The sequence below is a fragment of the Oryza sativa genome, chromosome 3 (assembly GCF_034140825.1).
Source record: "Oryza sativa Japonica Group chromosome 3, ASM3414082v1".
Classification (NCBI taxonomy): domain Eukaryota; kingdom Viridiplantae; phylum Streptophyta; class Magnoliopsida; order Poales; family Poaceae; genus Oryza; species Oryza sativa.
Genome location: NC_089037.1, coordinates 19,643,318 through 19,655,499, shown reverse-complemented (window position 1 = coordinate 19,655,499; position 12,182 = coordinate 19,643,318). Strand labels below are relative to the sequence as shown.

Here is a 12,182-nt window from a genome sequence, read left to right as displayed (position 1 = left end):
GTCCGGTTTTTTTAACTATGAATGTCACTATAGGTTATAAATTTTGGACATGCTTCTCTCAATGTGTCATTAAAATCTCTTAGCACCACCTCTGGCTGGGATTTTTAACTATTTACCACTCTCCCGGATAGCCACTCTTCAAATACCACTCTTTTAGTTCTTCCTAATATTTTGCCATTATAGCGATGTGAAATGTCACTTTTGCCCCCCTTCCCCTTCCATATCTCTTCTTCCTCTCCCCCGGCAGCGAGACGAGATGGACGCTAGCGGCGGCGGAGCTCGAAGCCCGCAACGCCTCTTTCAGGCAGCCCAGAGTTGCTCTTCCATTTCTCTTCTCCCCCCTCTCTCTCGACAACAAGACTTGATGGGCTATAGCAGCGCGGGGACGACAATGACAGAGCTTGAAGTCCGCAGCAGCGGTGGCGAAGCTCAAGTCTAGTGGTGGCGACGGGGAGCTCGGAGTCTTTTCCTTCTGTTCCCGGTGACGGAGATTGAACTCGAGCTTCTGCGCAAGAACGGTGCGCCTCCATCGATGTGTTCCGTCGCTACTACGGGCCCTGAGCTCTGCCGCCGCCACTGTCGAGGTCTGCCACTATTGGCCTTGAGCTTCATCGTCGCCTATCTCGTCTCGCCACCGGGAGAGAGGGAGAAGAGAGATGGAAGGGAAGGACACAAAAGTGATATTTCACATCGCTATAGTGGCAAAAGATTAGGAAGAACAGAAAGAGTCGCATTTGAAGAGCGAGTGGCAAATAGTTAAAAATGCCCCCACTTGGACAGGCCTCTAGTTGGGAAGGAAAGGGAAGAAAAACGAGCGGATAAAGAAATCTAAGAAAAGAAAAGTCTTCTTCCTCTTCCTCCCCTCCTCCCGTCCCCATCGCCCAATTCACATGGCTCTGCGTCTCCACGGCCAATTCGATCCAACCCGCGAAGAGAGCCCCCGCTTCTCCCCATCCAATTCCGCCACCTGCTCGTTCTCCCAGTTCCTCCTCGCCGCCCCAGCTGACGACGGCCACCTCTGTTCGATCCACCGCTGACTGGTCCCCCCCGCTCCTGGTTTCGGGGGCGGTTCTTCGATTCTTGAGATCTTAGCTCCTTCTTCGACGGCCTCACCGCTGCCATGGGCAAGAGTTCGTATCATGTCATCCATTTCGTGGATTCCCCTTGCTGGTTCTTCGCTGCTCGGTGTCATTGGGAATTTTTTCCGTTGTTTCTTTAGGTAAGAAAAACAAGGGTGGTCGAGGAGGCGGCGGCGGTGGTGGAGAGGACCAATTTGACGGAGGTAGTGACGTGGATAGCGTGAGTTCGGTGTCGACGGCGCTGTCCGACCTCCAGCTCGCGCAGGCCACCGAGCAAGTTAGCTCGCAGGATTTTGTTCTTGACAAATACATCGACGATCTCTATGAGAAGAGGTGGATCATTCTCTTTTCCCTTAGCTGGATCAATGATGTCTGCTAGGAGCCTAGGAACTTATATTTTTCCGTTGTACGTTTTTTTATCAGCAGTTGAATATTTTGATAGACGGATAAGCTTTATGGAATATGTTTGATTTACATTAATGCTATGTACTTCGTGAAAGAAGCTATTCTATAACAACTGCAGTGCCGGCTGGCACCGGTCTTATACAGGATATCGCAATCGTCTCAAGCTGGGCATTGAATTCTGTTGTTATATTGCAATTTTACCTATGTTGCTCAAATTATCATTCACAATTGCTCTTTAAATGATGAATTGTGCATGGTTTCATCTAATAATTCCAATTAATTCTTGGCAGTTCATTTATGGTCTCGGAGATGCAACTAACAATCTAACAATTAGTCTATGTTGAACTGTCTCTATTTATTTGTAGAATTGGAGTAAATATTATTTACCAGCACATGGGTTTTTATCAATAGAGAGCATGTGCTATTGCTACCTCTACTGGTAAATTTGAGTTTCATAATGTGTTTTTCCATTAAAAATACTTGTGAATACATATGCTCTTGCACACTAGATTATCAAGTTATATTAACAATGCTTGAACCATTAAATCCTCTACTAATAATCTTTTTTCTGTATGTTAGTGAGATTATTAGTTTTAGTAAAGAATTCACATAGATTAATAGATAGTTCATATACACTAATGCAGCAAAGAATCCATCAATTCAAATTGCTCTTTGATTTCTTTGTTTATTAGTTTGATAAAGTAGATAGATTGTTTAATAATTGGAAAAAAAAAAGGCAAGTTGTGAGTAGAGTTCAAAGAGTCATCAAATGTCATTCTTACATTTAGCCAATTTGTTGGGTGTCTGGTCATCACATAAAGATACTAAAGTTTGAACAGAAGTACAACATTTCCAGTTTTCTGTTTTGTTAACCAACATTAAACGGTCACATTGTGTATCATATGAACATCTTGTTTAATTCTTCCCATTCTAGATCAACTCCATGAGATCCCTTTCCTTCAAAAAGATAAGAAGAGTCCTGCTGAGCCTTTATGCTCTTCAAAAAAGGAGATTTGGAGGGAGAGACGTCCCTCCAAACATTTTTAAGAGGAAATTGTGAGTGTGTTGTGGATTAAACACGAGACCTTGGGGTTGAAACCACATACCCCTTGCCACTGCACTATCAAGTGCATCAACCACACCCCTTTATGCTCTTCACACCACCATGTTCTTTCTTTGCGGTATTTATAAAATGAATGATGAAACAAGAACAGAATACTATTGAAAGAGTCAAGCTCTCCCAGAAAGTGAAAAGAATAAAGTACACACAAGTACTATAAATACTGCTTCCAGGTTGTGTACTTTTCAGTTTTTGCTTTTTGTAATAGTATAAAAGCACTACTATTTGTTTTATATTAACGCGCATATTAAATCAACTGCTGTGATTGGTCCAGGGGATCCACAAGAGAGGCAGCATTAGGCGCTCTTGTTGATGCTTTTGAAAGTTTTGTGCTACTTGATTTAGTGGAAAACAAGTAAGTTCATGGTTGTTAAATATTGTATGCAGCTATTGAACTGATGGGCATATGACTGTACTATTCATTCATGAGAATTTAGATTCAGCAATTTGCATAACCCAAATTTATTGTGTTCTAGTTTCAAGTATCTAGTGAGAAGTGAGATTACATGCAAGCTGATAAACTGTAGGTCCTATGGTTCAACCATACTAAGTCAAATATTACAGTAGCAAACTTCTGGATAAAGGCATTCCCTTTTATCTAGCAATTTACATCATACATAATGAGTTACTAGTGAACAGATTGGTATATGTCATTTCTATGTTCATTCATAGGATTGTACCTTCCTCCTTTCCATACTATTCAATATGTATAGTGAGCTTACGCATGCATTATTGCAAGCAGACAAGCATTCTTTCCATAGTTTAGCCACAGTTGGTCCAATCATAACTTTTTCTTCTATAGGAGTTGCAAGCATTTGAACAATGTCATGCCATCTTTTTTGTCAATCTATCCTGAAAGTTTACCTTTCTTTTTAATCTTTTGAAGGTATGCCACACTTTTGAGCCAATTTATCAATTCAATAAAAAAAGGATCCATAAAGGAGGTCTGTCTGGCTTGTCACACCACTGGTTAGTATCCTTCTCTGTCCATGGGTATTCGTAGTTTAGGCTGTGCAGCAGAATATCTGCTGTTCTGAACTTCTTTTGTTCTTTTTTAAACTTGCGAGGCTTACTGGCCATTACACTTGGTGCTGGAAGTAGTTCTCATGAAATAATGGATGAATCCCGTCTGCAGCTTCTGAGAGTCCTCCAAACTTGGCCTGATGCTTCAAAAATGATATCTGTATGTTTAGTTTGTTTTTTGTTCATCCAGCAACTGAATTTGGATTTTCAGGAGGCACCACTAACCTGAACTCTTATAGGCACTTGATTGCTTAGCTGTTGTCACATTTGTTGGTGCAACTGATCTATCTGAAACCCAGCTATCTATGAAAGCCATCTGGGATGTGATTCACCCTAAGTCAGGATCCAATGTAAGGGTGAATAACTTGTGGTGATGGCTTGGTAATAATTGCAAAATGTTATATCTGTTGTCATCTGAACTTAAATCTTTTGCATGGATTTTTATAGGTTGGAATTGTCAGAAAACCAAAGCCTCCCTTGTTAGCAGCTGCTGTGTCTGCATGGGCACTTCTTTTGACAACTATTGTTTCATCAAAAAGAAACGTTGACTCTTGGAAAGAGTTAGTGAAGCTCAGTCTCCGTTTTCTTCTCTGCACCAAACTATATGTCAAACTATGTCTTGATATTCTTCTTTTGGATGCAGGTCAATTACATTTCTTTCTGCTCTTCTAGAAGCGGAGGACCGTGCTGTGCGGATGGCTGCTGGTGAAGCATTAGCACTGTGCTTCGAGTTAAAACTGCTTGATGTTTTCTCCAATGAAGAAGTTGAGGTGGACACTGCAGAAGCTAGTGGTTCTAAGAACCAACTTTTCTTGAATATGCAAGCATTGAAGGCCAAAATATCTGGTCTAGTCTATAATCTCTCTATGGAAGCGGGGGGAAGAGGTGCTGACAAGAAAAATCTGAATGATCAAAGAGACTTATTCCAACGAATCTCAGATTTTATTAAGGTCTAACTTTATTGTATTCTTGTTGTATCATGAATGTTTTAATAGCTTTTTTTTCTGATCATCTAATTACCTTTTTTGCAGACTGGTGAGTGCCTTGAAGAATCACTTAGAATTGCAGGCAAGCATGGTATTTTAAGAGTTACATCATGGCGTGAATCAATACAGGTGTTTGTTTTATTTCAATGATTATCTGAACTTTTGTGCTTGCACATTTATAAATTTGCTAATTTGTGTATCTTTGGTTAGTTGAACTATTTGAGGCGGTTCCTTGGGCGAGGATTTCTGAAGCATGCACAAGTTAGTATCGGTGAAATTATGCATATTAATTTCTTTTCTATTACTTATATTTCTGCTTTATATTCAGACTGGCATTCATAATTTTTATGACAGGACAATGGATTGCTACATGATATCTTTGACATCAAAATGGATAAAACTGAAAACATGTCAACCACTGAAAAGGTAAGCTTTTCATAGCTTTGGACTTGCTTTGCATTCTGATTATGTTTTGTAGGGTGTTATTTAGAGTTTTGTTTGGTATGTCTGCTTGGCAATTTCCGGTGATATGTACTTTGATTTTCAGATACATTTTATACTTTTGGGTAGTGCTGCATCCAGGCTTCTCCGTGCAGTGTTGATTTATTTATAAGTTGCAGTGTTGCCCTCCTGGGGATAATCAATCACCAGTTTTATGGTACATATAGAATTGATTTGAATAGTCTATGCTCGCATATCAAGTTTTTATTAATTGATTAATTCGTTTCTTAACCTGTTACTGGCTTATATTTTAACTAGCAAAGTACCCATGCGTTGCGACGGATGAAGTCAATAATAATTGCATACATGGATGATTATAAGAAATATATTGATACTAACTTAAAAAAATTATATTTTACATATTACTAATTAAGTTTGTAACCATAAGTTTATTGGTATTAATTAGGTCACGTAATATTATTTTTATTTATTAATTACTTCATTCCAAATTTTTAATGGCAAAATTTAAAACGTGCACATCTCTTTCCAATGAAAACATCAACTGCCAACACTAGCTTTATCGTAAATTATTTGTCATATGTAGCACACGATAATTATGCAGTTCACACTCATCATACCAATATAAGGACCCCCTTAATCTCTCCTCATTTAGTATGTACGTTCTCCCAATATCAACTTTGTGTATAGGACCGGAGGTGCTCGACGATGGAGGCAGCGAAAGCTGTTCTAGTGCATGGCGAGCGCAGCGCTGGCGACAGTGGGTTTAGCGTGGAGTTTATCCACCAAGATTTTGCCAGGTCGCCGCTCCATGATCCCGTGCTGACCACGAAAATCCACGTGCTCAGTGCCGTACGTGTGACCGTTCATGGCATGTGTCGGCGTGCTCGCAGGATCTTTTGAAGTGGTGGATGATGGTGTCATGTCGAAGGTCGTGACCTGGTGATTTGAGTACCTGATGGCACTCACCGCCTCACCGACACGTTCAATGATCGTCATCGCCAACACAGGCAGTGAGGTTGAACTGGTTATGTGCAAGTAGGGGAGCAACCACACCAAAAGAGCACCCGGTGACGGAGTGACTCCGGTGATACAGTTTGACTGGCCAGCATGTTTGTTCCCTGGAGATAGGCATAGGCTGGTTGGCCTCAGCGTGCGCGCTCAACTTTGGCATAGGGCATGACAATCCTCAGTGTACCGTGTTCGACGTTACGAGGTGATCTGGCGATGGGTGAAAAAGGGAAAAGGACAGAAAGCGCGATGTAATCTGGCGTGATCTCAACTCAGTGGTCCCGCGTGATCTTTGAGAACGAGCTAGCACATCTCAATCTCGATCTTTAACGGACGACCTACAAAAGGACTTGCGGGGAAATAGGAATCGAATAAAGGGCTTCCACTCTCGTGAAGCTGTTTTCTACTAGCGATGGATGAAATCTTTTTTCCAAAATACTTACGTACTCCGTATTTTTTAAGTAGGTATAGATTTGTATATAGTCTATCCATACATATTCAAGCTTTTCCTTATATGTTACTCCGTTCATTTCCTATCTGTTACTGTTCTATTTTTGGCATGCTTGTGTGATAGACATCTAGACATGGACATTTTTGTTTTGGGCATGGAACCTAGACGTGTTTTTTTTAATCACAAGTGTGATCACCTGTTCTTGCAGAAAATCTATAGGTCTGGAGAAGAGAAAGGAAGAGCTCTAAAGTTGAATAAGGAGCGTCGTTTAGCCCAAGTAAGATAAACGTGCAATATTATCCATTTTGTTTTTGTTCACACTGGCAGAGTGCAAATCCACTTGATGTTATTCTTCAGCCTTATTAGTAGTTGTGGGATCTTCCAAATTTTTTAGGCTATATGTAGCAGTCGAAGCTCTTGATGAAAATCAAGTAGCATCTTTGATATAACTTACATTTCCTTGTTCAATATAGTTTGATGTTCCATTTCTAATTTGTTAATTCATTGTAGTAATGATTACTGATCAGGTTGAATGTTTTGCGTATGCACAGATGAGGAAGCAAAATATCTTAAACGAGCAATAAAGGATAGGGATGTTCTATTCTTCCTGGAATTTTGTATAGCCGAAATCCTATCAGATATTGAGTGTGTTTATAGGCCAATGTTAATTCATTCAAGAGCGTTACAAACTTAATACAATATACAATGTACTTATAAATTAGAACACAATGTTACTGAAAAAACACTTCTGAAGAATTATTTGTAACTTCCTGCTGGTACAGCAGATTTAAACACGCAGTTGTCTAAACAGTATTTTCCCTTTCTAGTTTGTTTGTACATTGTTAAAACTAGGTTATTGGCTTTATAGTACAATATAAGCATTTGATAATCAAATGCTTATAAACTTGTTTTCTTTTGCGTAAATTTGCTATGAGACACTGAAAAAACATGGTCTTTGCTGGACAACACTGCAAAAACGTAAATTTGTTCGAGGATACATAGGAAGCGTGATAATTTGCTGGCAGACACCATACTTATTATTTTATGATTTTGTACTATAGAGTAAACTTTTTCAATATCTGTGTTTTAGGGATGAAAACGGAGCGGATACGGACGGATAATGCTCATACCATATTCGTTTTCATATTTTTTACCGGATACGAAAACGAATACGGATAGCTCGAATACGGAAACAAATACGGATTATCTCGAATATGATCGGACACGAATACGGAAATAAATTTTTCTCGGAACACGAAAACCAACTCAACTTCTAATAGAAACAAATATCAACATATATAATTATATCATTTTATATAAAATTTAAATAATATTAATAGTATGGGCTAGTGTTAAGAGATAAACTACTATTAAAATCTATAAAGGTATATTGAAGGTTATAGAGTTAGAAAGAAATGGGGTATGTCTCATGGGTCCTGCGGATATCCGAATAGCACTGTTCACCGGATATCCGAATTATTATCCGTGTCCGACGGAAACCCTGATACCGTATTCGTATCCGGGAGAAAATATCCGTATTCGTATCCGTATCCGAAATATCCGAGAATTATCCGATCCGAAAGGTATCTGTATCCGTTTTTGTCCGGAGCGGACGGAAACTATCCGCTCCGTTTTCATCCCTACTGTGTTTAGATCCATGGGTGAAAATTTTTGCCGTGTCACATCGGATATACAGACACATATTTAAAGTATTAAACGTAGTTTAATAACAAAAACAAATTACAGATTCTGCCTATAAACTGCGAGAGGAAGTTATTAGCAAATGTTTAATGTAGCACCACATTGTTAAATCATAGAGTAATTAGGCTTACAAGATTTGTCTCGCAAATTAGTCGCAATCTATGCAATTAGTTATTTTTTTAGCTTATATTTAATACTTTATACAGATGTTCAAACGTTTGATGTGACAGGATGAAAAATTTTAGAGCAGGATCTAAACAAGGCCAAAATGACAGTTTTGTCCCTGGGAACAAACATTTTTTCCCAGTCAGCTTCCCGGTCAGCTTGTTTGACCCCATGATTAACGCTGTCAATCACTCAGAGCAAGTATAATAGTAGGTTGTAAGTCGGCTAAGGTGGGTGTTGGGGACCCATCTCCCATGCACGAAAAACGGAGCGATTCATTAGCGCGTGATTAATTAAGTATTAGCTTTTTTTTCAAAAATAGATCAATATAATTTTTTAAATAACTTTTGTATAGAAACTTTTTGCAAAAGACACACCGTTTAGCAGTTTGAAAAACGTGCTCACGGAAAACGAGAGGGGAGTGTTGGGAACTTGCTCTTGCAACCACACCCTAAATGCTGAGGTGGAGGAGAGAAGAGAGGAGAAGCAGGCTATAAACTTACAGTCGGCTTGGACACGAGAACGAAGAAATTCTTTGAGAGATACAAGTGGGCCCTATAAACTTGCAGCCGACTTGGACACAAGAACGAAGAAATTCTGTGAGAGATACAAGTGGGCCCTATATTAACTGTAAATAGCTAACTACTATATGTGGAGGCTAAGAGAAGACTAGAAAGAACCTTATAGTCAACAAGTCGGTGTATTATTAGCCTTGCTCTCAATCCCCATCGATCAACAGTTGTCTCTTGGTTTCTAATTTTCTAATCATTTTCTAGTTTTCTAATCTTTGTTCTGTTCCTCAATCAACAGTTGTCTCTTGGTTGGGATTGGGTGGTCATCGAAGGCCGGCAGGTACTATAGAAGTATAGATCGAAGGCCAGCGAGACGTTCACGGATCGGCGGTCGTGGCGCTCCGCCGGCGGCGGATTGGACGTCTGCGGACGATTCGCACTCCCGTTGGCTAGATTTCATTTGGCGGCGGTGGGAGGCTGAAAGCTCGTTCTCCAGCTACACGTTGGAGAGGCTCGAAGGCCGCTCATCTGCGGCGTGCTCAGGCGGCGCAGCTAAAAGGCTGCGACAGCAAAGTCTAATCGATAATGAAGCCATGGATTTATTGCAGCTCGGACCAAATGACACATTTTAATGGTAATCAGGATTATTGAACCATCACGTCGAACGCGGCGGTACCTCAACACTCTCACCGTCAGACACATCTAGTGGCAGCAGCTCAACACTCTCACCGTCAAACAAGGGACAGGAATCGAACTGGTTGCAGCCAACATACGGGAAAGAAGACGACGCGGCCACACATATGGTGATTCGACGGCCACTGGTTCACGCAGAAATCGAGAGGAGGACAATGGGTTGTGACCACGCTGCTGCGCCGTTGCCAACGCCGCTTCTCCTCTTCCGTTCAAGGACCGCTCCGTCATGAGATGGAGGCCCGAGGTAGCTGGGCTGCCAGCACAACCTGCTAAGGAGGAAGATGAGGATAAGGTAGAAGAAGATAAGGGTTTCTCTCCCCTTAACTAAGTGAATAGTATATTTTAATACTTGTGGTATTCTATATCAAATCACCATATTTTTTAGTGGTTTTGGACAAATTCACATTCCTGCACTGTCTCGTAGCAAACATCACATTTTTTTTTTAATGTCATGTAGCAAATTTTACCATTTCTTTTTGGCTCCTCTGTTTTAGCACAGAGCATAGAGTAATTAGGGCAGCCTATAGTTTGAGGCAATAAGTTGTGTGTATTCTATATACCTCGGTTAATTTATGAAGCAAAGAAAGATAAATTCGAGCACATGTAACATCAAGTACCCGCCTCGTCTGTTTCTCCGTTCATTTTATATATGTAATGCTATTCTGTGTTCCATGCCAATGTGCCATGCCCTGAATTGAATGTGCTTGAAGTCAGACTATTTTGAACCAATAAGTAAAACTTGGAGAATCTGTTTGGACAAAATGACATGTGGGGCAAAACTTGAGTAACCATTGTTAATTTTACTCTGAAAAATATGACTAGGCTTTTGCTCTTCTCTGTATCTATGGTACTTATGGTCTTCAGTGGAAGTCGCTAGCTAGCATACTGACGCCTGCCACCAGTGAGCACGGAGGTGATGGTGCGTGACGGCGAGGAGTGGTGGAAATCATGCAGCGGGCCATTGGGATGGCAACTGCCAACAACGGCAACCCTCCAGCTCATTGTCATTGTTTTCTGGCCACGGCAGTTCATAATTCCCGCCAGGATAACTCAACAGATTGCTCACCGACCCAGGGTCGGGGGCGGCAAGGTTATAGTCCAGCAACATTAGGCCATAACGTGAGGAGGAGAGCTCAACGTTGTGGTCCGGCAACTACCCGGTGCATCATAATCCGGTAAGGCAGGGGCTGTAATCTAGCGAGTTGGGGGTATAATCCAGCAAGGGGAAGTTACCAAATTAAAGAATCGGATTCCAATGACCAGGGAGGAATGCAATTATAATCCCACGGTGAAACAAGCTGGCGACGAATAATAACCCGGTGAGACTAGCAGGTCCAGTGGCGGTGCAATGGTGGCGAACCAATGCGCGTATCCCGCCGACGAGAGCGGCTCCTGCTGATCCGATGTGCTGCTTGTGCTTCGAGATGACTCTGGATATGGCAGTGACGCAATGTCTGCGAGAACGCGAGAGCTTATTCTCCCCTCTCCTCGGTGGATCTACGATAGATTGCCTTAGAGCTGGTATGTGGTATGGTGTTATACTGAAGGGTATGCGCGATGCCTCGCCACGCACGACAATGTTTGCATGGGCTTAATAAGTGCAAGGCAACGCATGTTCAAGTAGTAATATCAAATAAGGATATTTATTAGATTACCTTCGAGTGAACATGAGCCGTTCATTGTATTAGATCGTACAGATGATAGTATTTCTACTACACCTATTAGTTTGTGTAGTAGGTGTAGTAGAAGGGTATTTGTGAGAAAAAAAATACATGGAATTGTTGTAAATATGTAGTTTCGATAGGGTTCCCGTGTGAACATGATTTTTGTGATGTGTTCCTCGCCCTCCAACGAGGCGCCGGTCACCACCCCGATGATCGAGGCCAGGGCTTGACATGTTGTGCTAAGTCGCCATCGCCGTTGCCGCCACCACCGTCCTATTCGTCGTCCTAGGCTCCTAGCGCTGCACCAAGACCGCGACCCTCATCAGCTCCAACTCTACCACCACAGATGAGCAGGAGGGGCACGTCTCCGGCGAGCTCCCCCATCATATCCCACCATCCCATTGTGCTCGCCCCTCTCCACAATGCACGCCACCTCCTTGGTCGTTGTGTGTGGGGGGTGGATCGAACTCGGCATCGACAATGGGATCTTTGTGTCCATCTCGGCTGCCCTAAGATCAGAATGGGGGAACATGGCATAGACGGCGAAGAGTCCGCCTCCAATGCAGCTGCCACCTTGGTGACCACTACGGCTTCTCCCATAGTGGTGGCCGCTGCAGCGCAGCGCGAGCAGCCAGATCGAGGCAGCATGGTGGAGACCGCTCTGCCGATGCGCTGGATTGTGATTCCTAGCTCTAATAGCATTTGATATTGAACTCTGAGACGTTTATGTTATCCTGTATAGCATGTAGATGCAGTTTTTAAAGCCAATATTAACGTTTGCACAAATAAATTTACTTGAAAAATCGATGGGTGCATCAGAATAACACAAGATTAAGGGAAGAAGCAGTACTCATGGAGTGAGTACTGGAAGGTCAATTAGAATGTAGATCGTGCTTGCAGCGGTGTGCCTCCG

At 41.8% G+C, this 12,182-nt stretch overlaps 1 protein-coding gene across 3 annotated transcripts; it reads left to right on the top strand.

Moving 5' to 3' along the window:
- The first annotated feature begins 870 nt into the window (after positions 1-870).
- LOC4333231 (uncharacterized) lies at positions 871-7,360 on the top strand. Of its 3 annotated transcripts, none has more exons than XR_010740124.1 (13): positions 871-1,130; positions 1,220-1,412; positions 2,879-2,959; positions 3,491-3,573; positions 3,672-3,787; positions 3,867-3,977; positions 4,075-4,187; positions 4,271-4,577; positions 4,659-4,742; positions 4,824-4,874; positions 4,968-5,039; positions 5,763-6,811; positions 7,086-7,360. XR_010740124.1 is itself a non-coding variant. In XM_015777133.3 (13 exons), the coding sequence occupies exons 1-13, from the start codon at positions 1,121-1,123 to the stop codon at positions 7,116-7,118; spliced, it is 1,323 nt and encodes a 440-aa protein (XP_015632619.1). In that variant the 5' UTR covers positions 871-1,120; the 3' UTR covers positions 7,119-7,360. The 3 variants fall into 3 exon arrangements, 2 of the variants coding, with proteins under 2 accessions (XP_015632619.1, XP_015632618.1); XM_015777133.3 differs by having other exon boundaries at positions 6,743-6,811; XM_015777132.3 differs by having other exon boundaries at positions 6,743-6,811; positions 7,062-7,360.
- The last annotated feature ends 4,822 nt before the right edge of the window (positions 7,361-12,182 follow it).